At 40.3% G+C, this 24,984-nt stretch overlaps 2 protein-coding genes across 7 annotated transcripts in view; one reads left to right on the top strand and one right to left on the bottom strand.

Annotated features, from left to right (window-relative positions):
- Nucleotides 1-1,469: 1,469 nt before the first annotated feature.
- Nucleotides 1,470-8,561, bottom strand: LOC124262293. 4 transcript variants are annotated; one of them, XM_046696778.1, is made up of 5 exons: nucleotides 8,475-8,561; nucleotides 7,394-7,468; nucleotides 7,344-7,360; nucleotides 6,528-6,638; nucleotides 1,470-3,969 (listed from the first exon to the last, which is right to left on the bottom strand). In XM_046696778.1, the coding sequence occupies exons 2-5, from the start codon at nucleotides 7,414-7,416 to the stop codon at nucleotides 1,952-1,954; spliced, it is 2,169 nt and encodes a 722-aa protein (XP_046552734.1). In that variant the 5' UTR covers nucleotides 7,417-7,468; nucleotides 8,475-8,561; the 3' UTR covers nucleotides 1,470-1,951. The 4 variants fall into 4 exon arrangements, with proteins under 4 accessions (XP_046552734.1, XP_046552736.1, XP_046552735.1 ...); XM_046696780.1 differs by lacking the exon at nucleotides 8,475-8,561 and adding an exon at nucleotides 8,393-8,470; XM_046696779.1 differs by lacking the exon at nucleotides 8,475-8,561 and adding an exon at nucleotides 8,299-8,468.
- A 6,091-nt stretch (nucleotides 8,562-14,652) lies between these two features.
- Nucleotides 14,653-24,984, top strand: part of LOC124262275 (myb-related protein A-like) — a 30,985-nt gene continuing 20,653 nt past the window's right edge. The window contains exons 1-8 of one of the 3 annotated variants that reach the window (XM_046696762.1): nucleotides 14,653-14,828; nucleotides 16,759-16,888; nucleotides 18,003-18,155; nucleotides 20,440-20,543; nucleotides 20,872-21,000; nucleotides 21,340-21,508; nucleotides 22,369-22,399; nucleotides 22,925-23,045. In XM_046696762.1, the coding sequence (XP_046552718.1) occupies nucleotides 14,806-14,828; nucleotides 16,759-16,888; nucleotides 18,003-18,155; nucleotides 20,440-20,543; nucleotides 20,872-21,000; nucleotides 21,340-21,508; nucleotides 22,369-22,399; nucleotides 22,925-23,045 (860 nt within the window). In that variant the 5' untranslated portion in view covers nucleotides 14,653-14,805. Of the gene's footprint in view, nucleotides 14,829-14,877; nucleotides 15,040-15,387; nucleotides 15,491-16,758; nucleotides 16,889-18,002; nucleotides 18,156-20,439; nucleotides 20,544-20,871; nucleotides 21,001-21,339; nucleotides 21,509-22,368; nucleotides 22,400-22,924; nucleotides 23,046-24,984 lie in introns of those variants that run through there. The other 2 variants (XM_046696760.1, XM_046696761.1) reach the window with 2 other exon arrangements.

Here is a 24,984-nt window from a genome sequence, read left to right as displayed (position 1 = left end):
AAATTAAATACATGTGTACATAATTCTACTAAGATGGATTAACCCCTGGGTGATACAGTTTACATAGTGATAGAGCATACAAATGGTGATTGATAGTTTAATCTCATAAAGAGTGAATGCATATTAATTGGTGCTTTAAAATTAACATTTGACCCCAAATACATTGAAACAAAACGTGATGTGCATATTGTTTAATAAAACTTAACGAAAAAGTTTGGGATCGTGAACATTTGGGGGATATTTTTTTATAATTGTGTTCCTAATCTTCACTCCAAAAATTATCCTCACAAGTATTTATGATCTCTAACTACTATTTGTTTTGTATATATTGTTTATTGAACCTCCACAGGTTTTATTGTAAGGATTTGTGTCAGACATTTGTCTCCCTGTTTGACTTAAAGTAGTTTGGTTTTTTAATAAAAATGTAACTTTCAAGCTGTTGTACACGTTACCTATGAGCATTTGAACAGAGTAAGTCAGCTGTGACTGATGATGAAAATGTTCTAGGTGTCAATACTTGAGGTTTATATTCTGTGAACACCCACCTGAAATAAAACCATTTGAAATAACACCTTCTTAGTTTTATTGTTTATGAAGCGGTGGGGTAGCCTAGTGGTTATGGTGTTCGCTCATCAAGCCGGAGGTCTGGGTTCGATTCCCAACATGGGTACAGAATGTGAACCCTATTTCTGGTGTCCCCTGCAGGGATATTGCTGGAATATTGCTAAAAGCAACGTAAAACTAAACTCACTCACTTACTCATTATTTATGAGGGGAATGTGTTCATTGGAATTGAAATTCAAAGAAAATTATTTGGCCCTGAACTTATCAGGTATGTTTAGAACATGCCTTTCAAAATCCACTCTACTGAGATCAAATTATATGACAGACAGACATTTTTAATTTTCTCTTTTGCCATACATTACATACAGCCTTTAAAAGGACTGGGCTAAAATGTGTACAAGCCATTCCTTTTGATTTGGGAATATCTGTAAACACTAAAATACATATAAAAACCACAATATACAATAATGTATTGCAGTATATAAAACATAATATGATTTGTTTAAACACTTTTTTGTTTCGAAGAATGTTATAATAGTGTTTGACACATAGTAAAATGAACTCAGTTTGATGAAAAAAGCACAAAAATATATTTGCTTTTGAAAGGACACAGGGCGGTGGGGTAGCATTCGCTTAAAGCATTCACTCGTCACGCTGAAGACCTGGGTTCGATTTCCCACATGAGTACATTGTGTGAAGCCCATTTATGGTGTCACCCGCCTTGATATTGCTGGAATATTGCTAAAAATGGCATAAAACTAAACTCACTCACTCTGAAAGGACACACATTCTCAGTTTGTATGAACATGTACATGTATGAAAAAACAGATTTCATTTTCATTATAACGATTGTGGCACATATGTAACAGAAATATTATGTAGAGTGGAATAATGACAAGAACTTGTAATGGAACCATGGGATTTATTGGCTCTGTCTTTCATTGGTATACAAAGATCCACACACAAGAAGTGAGTGTGTACCCTGTAACATGATAAAGTAATCCTTAATACTGGTTATACAATTACCTTGCGCCATAATCGTCCTTTGTCTATTGTGTAATGTCAAACTACTCCCTTTCCCAGCTGTATGGCGGTGGTCGGTAAATAATTAAGTGTGGACCAGACAGTCCAGTGTTTGACATCATGAGCCTCAAGCTATGTAACTAGTATACAGTGACATGTATCAACCAAGTCAAGCAAGTCTGACCACCTAATCCTGTTACAAGCATGGGTTGCTGAAGATCAATTCTAACTGGATCTTCATGAGACCTGGCTGTCATGCCCATTCCCAGTCCAATGTTCCATTTCAAATACATGTAATTAAGAAAACAATAATGATGTGTTTTTGAAAACACTAATGTTCTTCTTGTGTCCTATGGACTTTGATTCACCCTCTGCTGCTCTCAAGGCTACTGCAAGCCTGCCTTTCTTTGTACCTGAGTATTTCCTCGAGAACTTCTTTGTATCCCAACCTTCTGGCAATGTCCTCTGCAGTCTGTCCTTTACTGTTCTTGAGGCTGACGCCACATCCGCAGCTAATTAACCGTCTAACCACGCTCACACTTCCATGAGAAGCAGAGGTGTGTAAGGGTGTATCATTCCAGTCATTTGGGATGTCCATGCAAGCTCCTGACTGGATCAGATGACCCGCAACCTGCGCATATCCTCTGTGGCAAGCGTCATGCAGAGCTGTGGATTTATCGACATCCTTCTCATTAACATCTGCACCCTCCCGTACCAAGCAGCACACAACATCTTCATGGCCACCCCAGGCAGCGTGATGAAGAGCTGTTCTACCACAGGCATCTGGTTCATTAATTTTGGTGCCATTTTGAACCAGGACATGAATCACGTCTATCTGACCTTTTTCAGCAGCACAGTGTAAGGCTGTCATTCCAAGAGTGTCCTTAGCATGGATGTCCACTTTATGAACGAGCAGCTCAACAATGTCCTTATGTCCATTCCCTGCTGCCAGAGACAAAGCTGTTTTCCTGTTCTCATCCACAGCTCCCATGTCTAGGTCAGGGTATCGGCCAGCCACAAACTGGAATGCCTCTGTTGATCCATACTCACAGCACCCTAGGAAAGCATGCTTCAGCTCATCATAAGTCAGTTCATGTTTGCTTGCAATGAACTTTAGAAGTTTGGAAGACTTACTGCTTGTGGACAGATAAATAAAGGCCTTTCTGGTTCGGCTGTCTTTCCAGGAGAGTAGTTTAGGTATACCTAGTTCCTGAGACAAGCATGATATATACTCTGCTACAAATTTGTCACATTTAAAGACTTGGTGTGAGAGAACCATCAGAAGATTATTCAACTCTGTTTCTTCAATAAACCTGTCGAGCAGCTGGTCTACTTGGTCACCTTGTATTTCAATTTTGGGGGTGAATTTTGGGGAGTCCTGTTCCTCTGCTGGTTGGGTGTTACGAACGGTGACGAATTTGTTCACAAATATGAGAGGACACTTCTTAATGAGAAATTCTGTATCTCTGCATCCCGTGACATAGACAATGCTCCAGTGAATTGAGGGATGGCTGATCTGCAATGTATTGTTGCGATCAACAAGGTAGCTGTCCACTAAAGAGTCTGCTGCCTCAACTAAGTCTCTTTCTTTCAGTGATGCTTTCGACACCGAACCTCCATTCTGCAGTAGAACATAAAACAATGCCCTTGTGTGCTCATCTAGGATTAGTTTCTGGGTGGTGAAGTTTAGAAACACAAGTGGATTTGAGAAAAACTCTAATGGGTTGCTGTGGGCATCTTTGATGTCTGCAAACAGACGACAACAGTGGGGAAATCCATGTACAGTGGGCATTTGGCAAATTCTTTCCACCGTTGTTTCTTCGTTGTTCAGCTGAATGGATCGTCGAATCAAATGGCATCTCAAAATATCTTTCTTCTCCAAATCGCTCAAGGGGAAATGCTCCGAAATGTCTACCATCACGTCCTTTTCTTGGAACGCATATGAAAATTTCCCAATATGTGGCATCGCAGCTTTGAGCACATAGTTTCTTCCGGTTATGACAACATGGAACTTGGTATCGTCATGTGAACTTCTACTGCGTTCAATTCTCTTGTCAATATCGTCAAGGACATACAGCCAATCATCCAGAGAACTCACATCAATGGCTAAAACTCCAAATATGTCATTCATCATCACTGCTGTCTTGGGTCCAAATTCGTTAATGTTGTAATATTGTTCCGGGGTTTTGATGACTATAGTATCATAGTCTTCGTCTTGAAAATGTTTCATCACAAAATAAGCCAGGATAGTTTTGCCCTCTCCAGGACACCCTGTTATTATCGTCCATGCGTGTCCCTTGTGCAGGTTCTCAATCAGCTTGCGATAGGCCTTGGTTCGTACCATGTACTGGATGGCTTGATCAACCTCACTCCGGGACCGGGCTGTAACAGACATACAAACTTTGCTGATTATCCTAAATAATAGGGGCGGTGGGGTAGCCTAGTGGTTAAAGCGTTGGCTCGTCACGCCGAAGACCCAGGTTCGAATCCCCACATGGGTACATTGTGTGAAGCCCATCTCTGGTGTCCCCCGCCGTGATGTTGCTGGAATATTGCTAAAAGCGGCGTAAAACCAAACTCAGTCAGTCAGTCAGTCCTAAATAATAACCTTTAACCACCACAAATACATGTGCTCATATCTAGTCTGTCTCACTGTCCCTGATCCACATTACTTTCCCTACAGCACCCTCTGCAATGGTTAGGTCCTATTTGAAGCAAGTCTAGATTTCCTCAGGTTCTGAATCTCTGGTCTCCCTGGGGCTCCTTTTCAATTTAAATGGGTTTGTTTGTTACTATCAAAATTATATATATTCAGAGACTAAGCGTTAATCTATATGATATCGTGAATTGTTTTGTCTCTATGGATTTTAAGGGAAGTGGGGATGGAAGATACGTCAAATTGTGTATTGAAACCAGACATTTTTCTGCTACAGCCGCCAGACCAGGCTCCCGATCCACAAAGCGTTCGTAGTACTAGGACATCCGTTAGCCTATGATATACAATAGAGTTACGACAGGTCGTAACGTTACGAAGGCTTTGTGAATCGGGGCCCAGATATTATATACACATCGGCAAAAGTCACGCACCACTAATTATTAATAAGTCATTGATTTCGGACGGACTGTCGTTCATAGTTCATCCCAGTGTAGAGACAAGCTTTTTGCGTAGTATTAGCATAAAAGCTTGTTTTATGAATCACGTGAGGAAGGGGGCACCCTCATAGGACATAAACAGCTGTTTACTGTAAAGCAATATTGATGGCGATATTCAATTTTGGATTGATATCTGAGGTAAAATGAGGCCGAAATTGTCCATAGGAATAAGATGGCAAATCGCTGGTATGCGTACAACATGGATGTCATGTCGGGTCGGGTAGACAGTTGAATATCAGCCATGCAACCATTAGCAGACTGGTTGCAAAAACATGGTGACACCGGAGACCTGAAAGGCAGGGCTGGGCCAGGATGGCCAGGCGCAACCCGTTGATCAACAGTGTTCAGTTACGGAACCAATGGCGGCCACACCAGAGAGTCTCCACGAGCACTGTGCGAAGACGTCTCCATGCTACTGGTCTTGGGGCAAGACGTCCTGTTCGAAGACCCATATTGACCCCTAGACACAAAGAAGATCGTGTACATTGGTGCATAGCAAGGCAGAACTGGAACAAGAGTTCATGGCGAAAGTCGGTTCTGCAAGTCACTGATTGTCGTTCGAAGGTATGGCGGTCACGAGGAACAGCTTACAGCCAGCCTAGATTTCGGAAGCTCTCTCAACGCTAAGATAGTCGCAAGTGCCATACATTAACATTAACTTACGACTATCTTAGCGCTAAGAGAGCTTCGAAAATCTAGGCCCAGGAAAATATCCAGGAGGAAGTCACCTTTCGGTGGAGGTAGCGTCATGGTGTGGAGTGGCTGTTCTTTGATTGTAAACTGGATTTATTAATCATCCATGGGAATCTTAATGGAGAGCGGTAGCAAAATGAAATCCTGAATCAACATGTGGTGCCTCAGCTTGACAACCATGTTCTTGCCAGACGCGCAGTGTTCATGGACGACAATGCCCGACCCCACTGCGCACGCGCTGTCCGCCAGTTCTTTCGAAACAGTACAATTGAAGGATACCATGGCCAGCTCGAATCCTAGACCTGAATCACCTGGAGCATGTGTGGGACATTATGGGACGCAAGATCAAACTGAGAGATCCTCCCATGAACAATCTGCAAGAATTATCTCTGGCTTTAGAGGAGGAGTAGCGTAGGATACCAATGACGACATTGTGACGACGTGTCAGAGACAGAAGAGACTTCACTTTGTAAAACTGTAATGTGTCTGCTGTATGTTTGTTGCAGAAGAATTCTGCTGCCGCTGGAGCCTCTGGAGGACAATACTTTTGCGTCGTTTGAATCATCTGGTTTTAATGGTCATTAAATGACATCGTTAAAAACATCGTTGTATCAGGTTTTAGCAACACATGTCCCATAAAATGCCCAAGAAAGACAAACTCCAGGAAATAATCCATAGTAGACACGTTGCAGATGATTATACTTTTCATAGTAGTGAGTGAGTTTAGTTTTACGCCGCACTCAGCAATATTCCAGCTATATGGCGGCGGTCTGTAAATAATCAAGTCTGGACCAGACAATCCAGTGATCAACAGCATGAGCATCGATCTGCGCAACTGGGAACCGATGACATGTGTCAACCAAGTCAGCGAGCCTGACCACCCGATCCCGTTAGTCGCCTTTTACGACAAGCATAGTCGCCTTTTATGACAAGAATGGGTTGCTGAAGACCTATTCTACCCCGGATCTTCACGGGTCACTTTTCATAGTAAGCTGTATGTAACACAACCTTTATATATAGTGGGCGGTGCATGTATTTTGCTGAGGTGTATATTTAGAATCATAAGCAAAAAGCAAAACGTAATGTTGAATTACCGAGAATATTTCCAGACCCAATATTCACGTGTCCTCCAATACTGATGATCGGAGGTCCCCCTGAAGAGAAGGAGTAAGTCTGTTGGGAGGTTGAAGCCACACATCCAGGATCTGAAGAAATAAATAAATAAGGGGGAAAAACAAACAAACAATGAACAAACAAATGAAAAATGTGAAGAAAATGGTGTTACCTTCACGGCACTTAGAGGGGTGGTATGGTAGCCTAGTGGTTAAAGCGTTCGCTCATCATGACCAGAGTTTGTTTACCCACAAGGGTACAATGTGATATTGCTGGAATATTGCTGAAAGCATAAAACCACACTTACCCACTATTGCAGTTATTGAATTTATAGTAATGGTCGTGCGTCTGTTTGTACTAGTCCACATATTGCTAGCCCAATGAGATACCATACCGCAGTTTAGCATGGATACTCTGTTCAGTCACTGCATACCAATTCGGAGACGACTAGCCATTTTTAATCCATTTTATGCCCGCAGTCAGCCATCGCAACAGCAAGTAATATCTTTTAGCGCCTTTTAGAATGACGCGGATCGAACCACTGGCATCCTGATGTTGATTACTGGATTGTCTGGCCAAGGCTTGATTCTGTAAAATCACCACCATATAGCTAAGATAGTGCTGAGTGTGGTGTCAAATAACAAACAAACAAACAAACTGGCCCCCACTCTCCGGAAAATGCACTCTGCACTCCAACCACGGAAGAGGTCCACAAACGAACGCACTCAACTAAGTGGTTGAGGAACCAACAAATGAACGAATCTGTCTTGCATTTATGTTTAATAACGAACAAGTACCATCTTCATCTCGGGGATGCTGATTCTTTTGGTAAACAACCGTCTTTGGAGCACTATCGGCGTTGTCTGCCATGTTTGATGTCTTGTTCCATGTGATCCGAACATAAATTCTTGTCTTTTATTTTCTGCAAAATACAATAAACAGGGGAGGTAGAGAAGATTAACCTTTCATTGTTTTTCAAGTGTAAATAATCGAGCCTGGACCAGACAATAAAGTGATCAACACCATAAGCATTGATCTACTTAATTGGGATACGATGGAATGTGTCATCCAAGTCAGCGAGCCTTACCACTCAATCCCGTTAGTCGCCTCTTATAATACTCATGAGTTAGCAATTCTAACCCGGAACTCCATGGGGCCAAACCGATAAGAGTAGGACCGTTATGGATACAAAGCAAGTCTCAGGAGGATGTAAAAACCCAGTTATAACAAACCTACTAACTGATGAAAATAGATGTAAGGGGATGTGAATCGCTGTACGTAGTTGCGTCCTTGGTCGGACAGGGATCAGCTGGTCAGCTGGAATTAATATAATCGTATGCTAAATATTTCATCATCAGCAGCTTGTTTCACCACAGACACTCAACAAAGAACTGCACCACGCGATTTTCCGCCCATGTCAGCGCTTACGTGTGTTGTGCCCTAAAACCTACAATGGTCTTAAGTGCACAGTAATCATAAATAAACATGAGTGGGCGGAGCTTATGTGACCACGTCATACGTGTTTCGTACGCACTACTTCTCTCAACATACGTGCCATAGGTAAACACAACACTGATCACTTCAGCGTTAACCCGATCTCTCTCACATCCATAAAGACGTTATCATGCCTGCCACTTAAGCAGATATATCAAAAATATATAGTTTATACCTGAAAGCAATTTGAAAGTGAATTGGCTATGATTTAAACCAGGGTTGAGGCTAGAGAGAGGTAACTCCAACACTTAGACCTACCCTAAACCTGTCCACCAAATCACTGTGGTTGGAACATCGGAATTCTTTCCCTTGACAGTTCGTGGTTACAAGTCTAGTTTCCACAAGACAATACCTTGCAAGTAGGTTCATTAACGTTGACAAATGGACGTTGTATGCCGTGTATGTAACAATAAACGAAAGAAGACAAAAGTTACCTCCTGCGAGTCTTGTGCACAATTAATATAAACGTGTTGGCATTTCCCAACTAAAAATATCTACTTCCTGCTATGGCTGTACATATGACCTCGATGACACGGGTGAGTGATACTGAGTTCAGAGTGGTCACTGGTTATCTCCCTTTATTACGGTTTACCTGTCTCTGTCATAGCTGGATACGTGGTTCGTGTTTCGTGACACGTTACTCGCAATCGACCCTGGAAAATAACGATTACTTTTTCAGATCGAACATAATTCGTATCCTGTCTACACAAGCTCGATCACTGTATGTTCGTCCCTAGAGTGTTCGGGGGTCTTAGGCATAGTTTGTTATGTCCACGGTTCAGACACAACGGATGTTACAGACACACGGTTCAGACACAGAAGGTCCCTCATGCCTACAGCTTAACTGAGATGAGCCCTTAAGCACAGCTTATCATGCCTACGTTCCAGACACAGCTTTTAATGCCTACGTTCCAGAAACACCCGTTTCAGAGCAAACAGCTTTTAATGCCTGGGTTCCAGACACAGCTTTTAATGCCTGTGGTTCCAGCAGACAGAGCTTTTAATGCCTACCGTTCCAGATGCAGCTTTTAATGCCTTTGGTTCCAGAACAGCTTTTAATGCCTACGTTCCAGAGACAGCTTTTAATGCCCTTAAACAGAGCAGAGCCTTCCAGACACAGCTTTAAATGCCTACGTTCCAGACACAGCTTTTAATGCCTGTGGTTTAAACAGAGCAGAGGCCTCAGACAGAACTTCCCAAGCCTACAGTCTAAATAGAGCAGAGCCCCCATACGTTTATTCTTTTTTAGTCTTTGGTCTAAGCAGAACAGAGCCCCCAAGAAGAACTTTCCATGCCTTCGCTTTAAACAGAGGAGCCTCTGATGCAGCTTTAATGCCTACAGTTTAAACAGGGCAAAGCCCTCAGACAGAACTTCCCATGCGGTTTAAAAAAGAGCAGAGCCCCAAAGGCAGCTTTTAATGTCTACACTTTAAACAGAACAAAGTCTTCAGACACCGCATTCCGTGTCTATAATTCAGCCTCAGCATAGCCCTCAGACAGGACTTTTTATGCCTACGATTTAAACACAGCAAATCCTATTCTCATTAAACTCAGATCTCATTTCAGGTTTGCTTTTGCAGTAGCGATAACCGGAATTTGATACCAATGCGATTGCAGCTGAGCTCTCGGACACAGCACCTGTATCCATGTTGTCTTCATTTTAATGGGGGCGGTGGGGTAGCCTAGTGGTTAAAGCGTTCGCTCGCCACGCCGATGACCCGGGTTGATTCTCCACATGGGTACAATGTGGATCCCATTTCTGGTGTCCCCGCCGTGATATTGCTGGAATATTGCTAAAAGCGGCGTAAACCACACTCACTCACTCAGCACTCACCTGCTATGAAGTAACAAAAATTAGCTCTGTAACGTCGAGAACGAAAAAGGTTGTTATTCATAAAAAGCGTCATGTATACACATCCTTCCAACTTCTAAATGCCAGGGGCCCGTGAATATCCGGAGTAGAATAGGTCTTCAGCAACCCATGCTTGCCACAAAAGGCGACTATGCTTGTCGTAAGAGGCGACTAACGGGATCGGGTGGTCAGGCTCGCTGACTTGGTTGACCCATGTCATCGGTTCCCAATTGCGCAGATCGATGCTCATGCTGTTGATCACTGGATTGTCTGGTCCAGACTCGATTATTTACAGACCACCGCCATATAGCTGGAATATTGCTGAGTGCGGCGTAAAACTAAACTCACTCACTCTAAATGCCAGGTTTCAGTTTGTAAACTACAATAACCCACACTAAAACAATTCTGAATATGTTTTACTCAGTGATCACATTTATAGCATAATTTATGCATATGTATAATAAAGGTCATATTAGTAGTTTTAGGTTCTATGAAGCATTATGTAAGGGATGAAGGTGAAAATGGCCCTAAATCTCTTAGGAAATGGTCGTAGATTTTATTTACTCTTTGCTAAGCTATTTCTAATCTGTGTCAAATGGTCTCGGTCATAATCCCGTTAAGATCCCGGTTCGAATTGAACCCACGCTTGTCGTAAGAGGCGACTAACGGGATCGGGTGGTCAGACTCGCTGACTTGGTTGACACATATCATCGTATCCCCATTGCATAGATCGATGCTCATGATGTTGAACACTGGATTGTCTGGTCCAGACTCGATTATTTACAGACCGCCGTCATATATCTGGAATATTGCTGAGTGCGGCGTTAAACAACAAGCAATCAGTCAATCCCGATCATAATGTCACTTCACATTTTCATTCGTAGTGGAAGCCTCTGACTGCCCCTCCACCTTAAACTGGATATCACATCACAGCCTCCACGTGTCTAGTGGTAAAATATAAAAGCAAGCTTGGGAAAACAGTATTCCAGATTGTCACTGTACATTATCCATAAAAATTGTCTTGAAGAGAAAAACTATAAAATGAAGAGATTTATGTACGATGCATTTTGAAAAGGCTTAAAAAGTAGATCGTCATAAATATTACAATCAATTAAAACCTGCGCTTTACATTTAGTTCCAGAAATAAAACATAACATTTAGTTCCAGAAATAAAGTTATCAAAATATATACTTACATTAGATACATAAAATGCAATCCAAATAGAGCCCTGAGCGACGCTAAATTTGGCCTGAGGGAACCCAGACTTGCCAAAACCATCCCAGAGGGAGCCTGTGGACTGATAAACAGGCTGATTCGGAGATCTAAAAGATAACTGGGGAAGCATCTGTCGACTTGTTTGCCGAGAGGTCTCACTAGTACGGACATTATATTTAACCGGCTTGCCTCTTTAGTCAATGCTATTTGCCACCGAGTCCAGATTACTGCAGTGTCTAAGGATATGGAGGAATTGTCTTGGTTAATTTTTATTAAATATCAGACACACATCTCAGTCACGTGGTCGCTGTAGATGATGAACTAATGATTATGTTAATAATGATAATAATGATAATAATGTAATAATGTGATAGTGGCACATTATTGTTCTAGGTCGCCACACACAGCTTAATTGTAAGTGGGTGAGTGAGTGAGTGAATGAATGAACGAACGAACGAACGAACGAACGAACGAACGAACGAACGAACGAATGAATGAATTTATTTCTTCCAGATAAATCCAGTGATTCTCAAAACATTGCAGTTATGAAATGAAATAATTACGGAACAAAATAATCAAACACGAACATATCACAAAGAGAACGCTGTCCTTCATATATACAGGCTATAAACAGAGAGACATCTTGGTAATATTATCACAACAGGTTGTACAGGGTATCTTTTAGTTTGTACAAGCAGGTGAAGGTGTTACAAGGCGAGTCCAGTCTTTTGTCAGTGCAGCTGCTGTTTGTTCGTGACAACAAGCTCCAGGCCATAATAAGAGCAGGGCAAGAGTCTATTCTCTCGTTATGGTCAGCGTACAGGGCGGGTCATCTGGACAGAGCGTGTAATTATGAAGGCGGAGAAGCAACACACAGACAGACAATGAAGTCAGTGAGACGCTGGGAAACATGTACGAAACAGAATTAGATGGAACAATGTTATGTGTATATACATGTATGTGTGAATGTATAAGAGTATTTGTCTACGAATGTGTATTCATGATAAACAAAATTCATGACTTTTTTCAACCTGTTTGTGTGTGAATGTTTAGCAGTATCATTGAACAGGGACCTGAGAAATTGGTTTTGTTTTCAATCTTATATTTCACTGGTCAGTTTTGTCTAATAGTGATCCATTTTGGCCTGAGAAATGGGCGGTTATAACCATATTTGCTGGTCCGTTTCAGGTTTGTCCAAAGCGTTGAACTTTCTTAACATGGATATACAAGTATCTTCTGAAAAAATTATGGATAACTCTTCTGACAAATGAATGGATTTAACTTCGTTTGTTTGTGAGGGCGACGTTTAGATACAATTTCATAAATGTGTCAATATTGTACTTGATACTTTGAAAATGGCACTCAAGGAGATCTTCTTCCAAACACACACGCACGCACACGCGCGCTAATTGAACAAGGACATGCTCTATTGTGGGAATTTAACCTGGTGGTAAAACTGTTCGGTCGTTATACCCAAGATCTAGTATCAATTCCACACAACAATGTGTGTAAAAGGTGTGATATTGCTAGATGTTTGGTACCCGTGAAGATACCGGTTAGAAATTATCTTCAGTAACCCATGCATGTAAGAGGCGACTAACGGATCGGGTGGTCAGGCTCGCTGACTTGGCTGACACATGTCATAGTATCCCAATTACGTAGATCGATGATCATTAGATTGTCTGGTCCAGACTCGATTATTTACAGACCGCCGCCAAAATATGAAATATTGCTGAGCGCGGCGTAAAATTAACTCACTCACTAGAATTTTGGTAAAAGCGGCGTACAACCATATGCAATCCCATATTCCTTAAAATTAATGAAATCGCGGTTAAATCCAGTACATAATGTCATTTCAGTTTTATGAAGAAAGGAGTCCATTGGTGCTTCAGTCTAATTCTCCGTTTCTTTGACAAACGATGATATTTTTTTCATAATCAGAGAAAGGTCAACAACCTTTCTCCTGCCTTTCTAACTGACTTAAACTGGAAGGAAATATTTAGTCTTCCTAAACAATGCTGTAGAGATATCAAGCTACAAGATTTCCAATATAGATTTTTGCATCGCATTATATACACCAAAAAGGAATTACATGTATTTAAAATGAAGCTGATCGACAATAGTATTTGTCAAAGATGTAACAATGAAAACGAATCGATTGTGCACGTATATTTTGAATGTCCACAGGTTAGTCATTTTTGGTACAATCTGGAACAATTTTTGAGACAACATCTGTGTTATGAGATTCAGCTTAATCTTAAATCCATCCTCTTTGGTATCCAGGGGACCGCAAACTTCAAACTGGTGAACCACATTCTTTTGGCCGGAAAAAGATATATATACATAAGTTGTATTAGAAATGAATCTCTATCTTTCAAATCTTTTACTGCTACCTTGAAAGAAATTTTTAATGTTTAGAGATATGTTGCTAGAATAAAAAACCAACTAAATGAATGTATGAGTAAATGGCTACCACTACTCACAACATGGACCGATGTGTCATGACTCTTCAACAAGCTTAAAGTAGAATTTTGAGATCGCGAATTACAATATGTGTCAATCCACGGATGGGAAAAGATATACATATTTAATGCATAAGCTGTATTAAAAATGTAATATTGACCCTAAAATCCTCCATCGCTTCTTTGAAAGATATGTTGCCAAAATGAAAAACCAGCCAGACGAATGTGGAGTAAACGGGCGCCCATTACACAACATGGTCTGATGTGTTATGACTCTTCAATGTATAAAATTTATGATCTTTGTGCAGTACTACTTGAATGTATCTACTCATGTTTGAAGACTGATGGGTTGTGAACTGTCAACATGTATAAGCTTGTATTAGGCATGACATCTGTATAATAATGTATGAATGTTTCTACCCCTTGGTTACCCAGAAGGATACGGTGCTGTTATGAAAACGAACCAAATGAACCCAGGAGCAAACAAGCAATATTACTCATAGCACCGACTTACCTAATTGCTCAAGCTTAGACGATCCGCAATTATACAACTTTGTTTGGATGATATTCGTATAAAACGATTGTAACAAGATATGTCACCTGTCAACATATATGACTTTTGCAAAAAGTGAATGTACCAACTGATGTGAATAAAAAATGTGGAAAAAAATAAAAAATAATATTGAACCATCACACTCACAAAATAAAAAAAATAAAAAAAATTCTCCGTTTCTTTGACAAACGATGATATTTTTTTCATAATCAGAGAAAGGTCAACAACTTTTCTCCTAGGTGGCATAAAATTAGTCACTGTTAAATATGTTTTGTCTCAGACAAGAGGTGGACACCGTGATACCAGTCAGTGGTACCGTGATTTCTCCACTATTATGATTATTTGTGTTAAAATCTGATTTTCTTGGCATCATTCATTTTAGCTGATCTCTCTGTCTCTACACAAAGAACCACAGGATATCGACAAAATTTACTTCCGTGTTTCCCGTATTTCTAAAAATAAATATGATGCTTTATTTATTGGACCAATCGACTGCGGAGTTTCTGCATCTCATTAAGTGGAGCGCGCAAATTCGACAACAGTCCGCCATTTTCGTATGGAAATTTGTTGCCGTGCTTTAGTAGATTTTTTTTGTCAGCTCACATATTGAAAAGTAATTATTAAGTTCGATTGCTACTTCAAGGTTATGGAAGGTCCAGTGAAGCTGAAAATTGACGATCGGGATGTCTGAAGCGCAGTTTGAAAGGTTTGTGTGTCATTCTTTCGGCGAACGACATGGGTCAGTTTCTGAAATTTTGTGCACGGGGAGTGTTGTCAGTGCATTTCAAGGATAACATGGATTACCACCGACGAAGAATGCATCGTCCATGTCTCGAATGAAAGGTCTTAAAAACAAGCGGTTGTTTGTGTCATATGCATGTTATAAGCCAAGCTGACCTTGGCCTCGACTATGCCAGGTGCGTGGACGGGTACACATTGCACGACCTGCTCTGCGGGGTGTTGCCTCTTTGTTTTCATTTCGTGGTCAAACCTTCTCTTCCTTCGGACATTATTAATGCCACATGTATCAACAGCTTGATTGTGGTAACTCTTTATATTGGTATTTTGCAAGTTTCACTTCACCGAAATCGACATTATTGTACCTGTCATTGTGGCGGCAATCTCTTTGAAGTCCTGACGTAACCTTGAAACGTCACAATGCATATTTGCTACGTGTAACATTCGGCGCATGTAAATATTCTAATGCATTGTTTTAGAATAAATATTTTGACGTAATAATGACGTCATATTTATTCAGGATCATATTTGAAGTATTCTAAGAAGATGTTCATGTGTACTTATTGAATTTGCGTCCAACATTTCATGAACCATGTTGAATTATGCACAGTACTTCAACAGGAGGCCTTGGTTTGTTTATTGACACATAAGATAATCACTTTCTGTTGCCTTTTGGCCCTTATTATTTTGGATGTTCAATAACATCGAAGGAGTTTATGATATTGGATGGAAACTAACTCTTCATCTCTGTGTAGAATGTTAGAATGTATTTTGGTGGGTGTGATTTACTTGCCTAGTCTACTGAAGTGAATTGTATTTTCTGTTCCATTAGTAATGAGGAAGCTGTTTCAAATGAAGGCAGAGCCCAGCAAAGTGCAATTGTCTTCTAGTTCAAAAAGAAATTTCCAAAACTGAGTTATGCATGTGAAACTGCAACAGTTAAAATATCTTGATTTTGGTACCATATGGATCGGGACAGATCAATTTTCTAATGACATTGATAAATAACTCTAAATCATTGATCAATTGTCATGGCCTTAGAGGTGCAATTCTCAGATTTTATTGTCAGAAAAGCTCTTGACATGCTTGAACTATTTCATGCATGCTATTTGTCTAAGTTTTGAATGTTTATCTGACCATTGTAAATGATATGTAATATTTAAATTCCTGGGCGTAGATTTTAGTGCTAAGATAGTCGTAAATTAATGTTAATGCCTGGCAGATACGACTATCTTAGTGCTAAGAGAGCTTCGAAAATCTAGGCCCTGGGTCCCAATCCACAAAGCGTTCATAATGTTACAACCTGTCGTAACTCTATAGTTTACCATAGGCTTACGAATGCCGTAGCGCTATGAACTCTTTGGTTGAAAGGAATCTGTATTCCTCCAAACCTATGATAATTTTATATCAGTTTCAGGGATTTACCTTGAGCCCTATATTTGAGGGTCCCTGGGACTCATACTCTTAATTTTCAGGGGGTCATGGACAACAAAATGGGGGTCCCAGACACTTAAATAGTATTATTAATACTGTTAGTATATTGTGTATCATGATCATCACATTGTTACAGTAATTAAATTGCAAAATACCATAACCCAGCTAGTAGCAAACTTAGTGCTAACTTATTGTCACTTGATTGGAATTTTACAAGAAGTATTTGGACTTTTTCTGAGTCCCTGTGGATGCACTAATCAATTTTATTGCGTCCATTGTCAATTTTTATGTGTATAGGACGCAGAAATTCACGTCCTGTAAATCCCTGCAGTTTGATGTGCTACATGTAACAACTTGCTAATTTAAATACAAAATCAATCGTCTTTGTATTGAAAACAATGCACATATCAGAGATATTTAATTAAAATCCCGACTTCTAATTTCCTCATCTGCCCAATTTCCAGGTCGAACAGCCGACAGTCCCTGAGCAGTGACGAGGACACCGATGATGCGGAGCCGCTTGACCATGACTATGATCTGCCTCATGTGAGGTGGAAGAAAGCCATCAATAAAGGCAGGTGGACAAAAGAAGAGGTATGTTCATTCATTGTAATTTGTATTATGATGATGATTCATTTTTTGTGAAAATGAAATGATGAATATACAAGACACTATACAGAATGATTTTCGAGTTATTATAGATTGTATTAATGCATGTTCAGTTTGACAATGTATAAAAATAAGTACATGCATGTAATACTATACATCTTACTATATCGTGAAGACCAATCTTTGATTCCCCACATGGGTACAATTTGTCAATCCCATTGCTGGAATATTGCTAAAAGTGGTGTAAAACCCCAACCCACTCACTCACTAGGAAATGATTCACAGCAACAAGATTACCATGGTTGACATGGAATATGTGTTCAGTTTTAAGCTTTTAGTGTCACTTTGTGCATTGTAATGTTACTTTAAACCTATGTCTAAATGTCCAACAATTCATGAACATCACATTCTTTGGGCATTTCATTCAATAACCGAAAAGTTTACGATAAGTTGATTAATGCAAGCAATGTCACATGACTTGTATATTGATTATCTTCCTGACATGACTAATACTGTAAAGGATGAAGAATCACCCACGTTGACACAGTTGGTATATTGATTTGTCTAGACCAACCCGTGAAGGTCTGGGTCCGAATTGGTCTTCAGCAACCCATGCTTGTCGTAAGGGGTGACTAACGGGATCGGGTGGTCAGGCTCACTGACTTGGTTGACACATGTCATCGTATCCCAATTGCGTAGATCGATGCTTGGATCGATCATTGGATTGTCTGGTCCAGACTTGATTGTTTACTGACCACCAGCTTTTAGCTGGAATATTGCTGAGTGTGGTGTTAAGCAATAAACAACCAAACAAATATGTAGACCAGCTCATAGGCCAAATTCTGCAGCTGTCTGAAACAAACGTCAGTAATAGTTCCCAAATTAAAACCGCCACCATATATCTGGAATATTGCTTAGTGCGGCTTAAAACTAAACTAACTCACTCCCAAATTGAAATAAAAAAATTGCCCACTCCCTGGGATTTAGTTATTATGAGCAAGCTGTGCAGGGGCTGCAGCCATGATACTGTGTAGATGAGTCTATTACAGTCTGTTTTAATAAGAACTTTGTTACTGATGGAACAATTCATGTTTTGAAGGACGAAAAGCTCCGCAAACTTGTGGAAGTACGAGGCATCAGTGACTGGAAAGCCATATCTGAATACTTCACTGATCGCACCGATATCCAGTGTCAGTACCGGTGGTATAAGGTACTCAACCCAGACCTCATCAAAGGACCTTGGACAAAGGAGGTGAGACATGTCACTGGAACAAATATGTTGTACACCTAAATATGTAACTATGAACTATTCTATGTTCAAGCAATCAATCAATCAAAATATAGTCCTATATTGTGCTGGAAGCCAGAAATAAATTAATGCTCGAAAGCCCTTTTAGTCATGGGCAATGGTAGGCTTTGCTGAACAAATGGTTTTCAGTAATAATTTAAAAGTGTTTTGTTGATTGTCGATCAGAGTTCTGGTGATAAATTATTCTAAAGATATGGTGTAGATATCTGAGAAGCACGATCTGCAAATGTTGGCACGTTTTTCCAAATTATAAAAAGATATATAGAGTTTGCCTGTTTTTGATAAAGTTGTGACCTGGGAACACAGTAAACAAATTAGTTGGGCTGAACCAGTGGTGTGCCCCTCCATTGTTCTCTGACACTGGCAGCTGACACAGATCTGGCTGATGTCAGTAAGCGCTTCGTTACCTCAATAGCAGTGTTAATTACCACAGCTGAGGGATTACTGTTTGCTTTATTAGCATGACCAGCGTTAGGTCATCACTGAAACCAACTTTGTCATGCACAGAATGTCATGGTAAACTGCCTATTCTAGACTTCTTGCTGGCTTCAATCTTGTCTAACACATGTGACGTCATTTTTATGTGTAGCTGACCTTGGCTAAACTATGCTAGTCAACATTTGCTTAGGTAGTTGTCTTTAGTTGAACGTGTGACCCTTAGCAAATGTTTAGTAGGATATGTGGATATTCTCTTAATTTTTCGTTGTTCTCGATGTGATGTGAAGGCAGTTTTGATATTTCTCAATGATATGTTGTGATGACAGCAGGAGATTTAGCAGCTTTTAGTACAGGATATTGTATACCATATTGATTTGTCCTGTAGAATAAGTATAAATAAGGTATTTGATTCTTTTAAGCTTCAGGGCAAAAACTAAGCTTTAGATATTGTCAAGTTTGTTAGCTTTGTGTGAGGTCCATATATAATTGTTAAAAACAAGCATGACTGTTGTATGATAGGTATGGAATTACCTTGCTTGTATTGTGTTGACCTGGCTTGTATTGTGTTGAACTGGCTTGTATTGTGTTGACTTGGTGTATATTGTGTTGACTTGGTGTGTAGTGTGTCTACCTGGCTTGTATTGTGTTGACCTGACTTGTATTGTGTTGACCTTGCTTGTATTGTGTTGACATGGTGTGTATTGTGTTGACCTAGCTTGTATTGTGTTGACTTGGTATGTATTGTGTCTACCTGGCTTGTATTGTGTTTACCTGACTTGTTTTGTGTTGACTTGGTGTGTATTGTGTTGACCTAGCTTGTATTGTGTTGACTTGGTATGTATTGTGTCTACCTGGCTTGTATTGTGTTTACCTGACTTGTTTTGTGTTGACTTGGTGTGTATTGTGTTGAACTGGCTTGTATTGTGTTGACTTGGTGTTTTGTGTGGAACTGGCTTGTATTGTGTTGACTTGGTGTGTATTGTGTTGAACTGGCTTGTATTGTGTTGACTTGGTGTGTATTGTGTGGAACTGGCTTGTATTGTTTTGACCTGGCTTGTCTTGTGTTGACTTGGTGTGTATTGTGTCTACCTGGCTTGAATTGTGTTGACTTGGCTTGTTTTGTGTTGACCTAGCTTGTATTGTGTTGACTTGGTGTGTATTGTGTTGACTTGGCTTGTATTGTGTTGACTTGGCTTGTATTGTGTTGACTTGGTGCGTATTGTGTTGACCTGGCTTGTATTGTGTTGACCAGGATTGTATTGTGTTGACCTGGCTTGTATTGTATTGACCTGGCTTGTAATGTTTTGTGTTGAACTGTCTTGTATTGTGTTGACTTGGCTTGTATTGTGTTGACTTGGTATGTATTGTGTTGAACTGGCTTGTATTGTGTTGACTTGGTGTGTATTGTGTTGACTTGGTGTGTATTGTGTTGACCTGACTTGTATTGTGTTGACCTGGCATGTCTTGTGTTGACTTGGCTTGTATTGTGTTGACTTGGTGTGTATTGTGTTGACTTGGCTTGTATTGTGTTGACTTGGCTTGTATTGTGTTGACCGTGTGTATTGTGTTGACCTGGCTTGTAATGTATTGTGTTGACCTGGCATGTCTTGTGTTGACTTCGTGTGTATTGTGTTGACCTGGCTTGTAATGTATTGTGTTGACCTGGCTTGTAATGTATTGTGTTGAACTGGCTTGTATTGTGTTGACTTGGTGTATATTGTGTTGACTTGGTTTGTATTGTGTTGACTTGGTTTGTATTGTGTTGACCCGGCTTGTTTTGTGTTCACAGGAGGATGACAAGGTTATTCAGCTGGTTGGAGAGTATGGCCCTAAACGTTGGACACTAATTTCTAAGCATCTCAAAGGCAGAACTGGAAAACAGTGTCGTGAAAGGTACATTTTGTATTCAAACAGATCTTGGCATGTCTGTATTCATATGAAAACTTTGTGGTTGCCTTTCTTAAACTGGTATATGGACTTATGGAAATCATGTTGAATTTCATCAAGATCTTTGTTTCACGGTCAACACCATGAGAATCAGGAGTGAAGTACGAGTACATACAGTTTCACTAATTATTGATTGAAGTTAGCAGAAATGTCGGGTATTGGAATGAAAGATTGTGTCTGAATGAGATTGGGATATAAGTTATGGGGGATAACCTTAGCTGAAGTATTTTAGTCTGTGAGTCGTCATGGTGATATGTGTCTTTTCTTCTCACAGGTGGCATAACCACCTCAATCCTGACATCAAGAAAACTGCGTGGACAGAAGAAGAAGACAGACTGATTTACCAACTTCATCGTAAACTTGGCAACCGCTGGGCAGAGATAGCCAAATATCTTCCTGGACGGTAAATATCTCCAAAATTAAGGATAACCATATTCTATGGATAGTCAACTTCTTAATGATAGGCACTCATCAAGAAGTTGACTGTCCATAGAATTTGGTTTTCCTTCATCTATATAACTTCTAAAATGCCTCGAAAAGAAATCTCCAAAATTGAATGCTATGTTCATGTCTAAAATATCAAATCAACACAGGGTACAATGTGTTAAGCCCTAGGTTGTTCCTCGACATGATATTGTTGCAATACTGCTGAGAGCCACTTAAGACCATACTCACTCACACTAAAGAAGTAACCATTGTCCCCAGTGTAAGAAGTGTGACACAGATAACATTTCTTTTACAGGACGGATAATGCAATAAAAAACCACTGGAATTCTACGATGAAGAGAAAGTATGAACACGAAGAAGCACGGCGGATAAATAGTCCGGTTCAGATTTTCACGCACCCCTACACTCCAAGTACCTCCAACAACCTTCAAGGAATTACTCCAGTCCAGCTTTTTCCCAATGATGTAAGTGATACAATATCTGTTGCTTAAGTATGAGTAGACCTTAACCTTTGTTCATTATCAAACCATTACAGTGGATTAATGAGTGTTATGGGAAATCAGATTCTTTATGTGGATATTTATAACCATCACAAAGGTTTACATTGTCGTATGTTCCGATACGATACTTCAGATGGGACAGGATACATCGTTGTTTAACTTTGTATGTTGCCAAATTCGCGATATCTGTCAAGAAAAAAGACTTACTTTTGTTTGATGATTAAAATATATGCTTACTTACTTTCCCTTCATAAGTAAACGTTTCTGGTGTCCCCCGCCGTGATGTTGCTGGAATATTGCTAAAAGCGGCGTAAAAACCAAACTCAGTCAGTCAGTCATAAGTAAACGTTTTCTCGGAAATTCTTGCGTCAAGAACAAAAAGCAAAAAAAAAAAGGAACTGTCAGACTGAGTGCTACCATGTTATTAACATTCACAAAGTCCATGTACAACCCTAGTTATCTCGTTTCCGAATGAACATTGAATAACGCTGGTGAAATTTGATGAAATACTTTGAAATGGTTTTGTTTTGATCTGGTGTTTTATGGCTGGTGTTAGAATTAAAGATTTTAGTATTGTGATACGTATCATATCGCCACCCTTTTATCAGGATTTGTATCGTATCGCAGCTTCAGTGGCAATATATCATCGTGACTAAAATTTTAGTATCGTTATGTATTGTATCGCAGGTTGTATGCTAACACCAGCACTATTTGCTTTATTCTCTTTTGTTAATTGTTCAGATTTCTTGGATTAGTGTATGTAACGCATGGTTTTATAATGGATAATTATAGTACATACTGAGACCTGTCATTTTTGTTTGCAGGTTGTCCCCAAAAATGTTCCCTTGAATGGAGGTAGGTATAATTGTTCACATAGCCTGATTGTAGTACCATTGCTTGTTGAGACCATGAAACATTAGGATTATCCTACCATTCCTGGTTGAGATAATGTGGGCTTTGAGTTGCTCTGAAGTTGAATGACCCCAGTATTATATTTGTCGTCACTGAGATGAGTGTGGTCTGTGGTTTAATGATCCCATCACTGTTGGAGGTCATGTAGGGATAGAGTGACTGCAGCAGTATATTTCAGTTCGGGGTGGGTATGGGAGTGAGTGACCCCAGCATTGTGTTTGGGTCACTGGGGTGGGTATGGGAGTGAGTGACCCCAGCATTATGTTTGGGTCACTGGGGTGGGGTTAGGTTGTGGCTTAATGATTCCAGCATTATGTTTGGGGTCACTGGGATGGGGTGGGTTATGGTTTAATGATCCCAGCACTGTTTGAGGGCACATGGGGATAGAGTGACTACAGCCCTTTTATTTGAGGTCAATGAGGGGTTGAGTGGCCCGAACCATGTTTATGTTTCTCCATTTACCTGCAGGTTATGTGTCGTCTGTGACTGGAGGTCAAGGTTGGGTGCAAAATACTGCACCTTCGGCATCCAGTCAGAACTTGCAGGTGATCTCACTGCAACCCTCAGACAATATTGCAACTCCTCTCAAGTAAGTCATCATTTTCACCATATCTAATATTAGTATAACTCCACAGTCCGAAAGTATTTACAGCAAACCAAAGCAAACCAATATCCAGGAGACTGTACTTCTACTCATTCCCTGTGAGGACATTGGCTTAGACCTTGACCCACCAGACTTTGTTTTGTTAGAGGTTTGGATGGCCACCACTACAGATATATCAGTATCTAAACCGTCTGGGCCAGACACAGTCATTTTCCATGTAGCAGGTCCTGTAGCAGCTATAAGTACTTAGGGGGCGGTGGGATAGTCCAGTGGTTAAAGCGTTGGCTCGTCACGCCTAAGACCTGGGTTCGAATTCCCACATGGGTACAATGAGTGAAGCCCATTTCTGGTGTCCCCTGCCGTGATATTGCTGGAATATTGCTAAAAGCGTCGTAAACCCAAACTCAGTCAGTCAGTATAAGTACTTAGAAGTAGTAGCAGCCCAGTTGATAAAGAGTTGGTTTGTCATGCCAGTGGCCTGAGTTTTATTTGGCACAAGTAAACCCTGTCTTGGTATTTACCATGCTGGCTGCTGTGATATGGATGCAAAATGTGCTTGAAGATGATTTGTAACTTCATTCATGCTATCATGCAGCCTTAAAAAATACCAGTTCTTGTGCAAATCTTTTGTCACTGTTAACGCGATATCTCATGAACTGTTGCACCCAATGTCTTCAAATTTGGTGACAGCCTACATTGGGGGATTATGCAGACACCAGTCGATTTGGGTGACCTTGACCTTATTTTCAAGGTCACCACGACACTGACCACTTTTCAAACTGTTGTTAACGTGATATCTCATGCACTGTTGTACCATGTGTCTTCAAATTTGGTGACAGCCTACATTGGGGATTACGCAGACACCAGTTTATTTAGGTGACCTTGACCTTATTTTCAAGGTCACCACGACACTTTTCACACTTTTAACTCTTGTTAACGCGATTTCTCATGAACTGTTGCACCCAATGTCTTGAAATTTGGTGACAGCCTACATTAGGGGATTACAAAGACACCAGACGATTTGGGTGACCTTGACCTTATTTTCAAGGTCACCACGACACTGACCACTTTTCAAACTGTTGTTAACGTGATATCTCATGCACTGTTGTACCCAGTGTCTTCAAATTTGGTGACAGCCTACATTGGGGGATTACGCAGACACCACTGTATTTAGGTGACCTTGACCTTATTTTCAAGGTCACCACGACACTTTGAACACTTTATAAACTCTTCTTAACACAGCATCTCATCGACTGTTGTACCCAATGTCTTCAAATTTGGTGACAGCCTACATTGGGGGATTACGCAGACACCAGTTGATTTTGGGTGACCTTGACCTTATTTTCAAGGTCACCACGACACTTTTCACACTTTTAACTCTTGTTAACGCGATATCTCATGGACTGTTGTACCCAATGTCATCAAATTTGGTGACAGTTTACATTAGGGTATTACACAGACAGCAGTTTATTTGGGTGACCTTGACCTTATCTTCAAGGTCACCATGATACTTTGACCGCTTTTTAAAGGCGATATCTCATAAAACATTGCACCCAATGTTTTCAAGTATGTTGACAGCCTACATTGGGTGATTATGCAGACACCAGTCATTTCAGGCATCTTGTATGTGACCCAAAAATAAAAAGTAGTAAATATAGATATTCCATTCTTTAGTGAAAAATGATAGAAAACGGGGACATTATCCTGAGAGTTACATCAGTGGCAAACACTTCCCAATCGGCAGATCGATGCTCATGCTGTTGATCACTGGATCATCTGGTCCAGACTCGATTATTTACAGACCATCACCATATAGCTGGAATATTGCTGAGTGTGGCGTAAAACAAAAACTCACTCACTCACTATTTTCAATGTAACCATTGCAACTCACTCTGAGATTCTATTGTCTTTCAAAGAATATTCT

Source organism: Haliotis rubra, unplaced genomic scaffold (genome assembly GCF_003918875.1).
Source record: "Haliotis rubra isolate DU_JTF1 unplaced genomic scaffold, ASM391887v1 Scf83, whole genome shotgun sequence".
In the NCBI taxonomy this organism is placed as follows: Eukaryota; Metazoa; Mollusca; class Gastropoda; order Lepetellida; family Haliotidae; genus Haliotis; species Haliotis rubra.
Note: the sequence above shows the minus strand (reverse complement) of the source record. Positions and strands in the feature narration are given on the sequence as shown.

Excerpts from the sequence above, each read along its gene's own strand:
- LOC124262293 (XM_046696778.1), bottom strand. The coding sequence starts at position 7,416 with ATGGCAGACAACGCCGATAGTGC. Across the intron at positions 3,970-6,527 it reads TGGGTCTGGAAATATTCTCG|CCCGGTCCCGGAGTGAGGTT; the intron begins GTAATTCAACAT and ends TGTCTGTTACAG.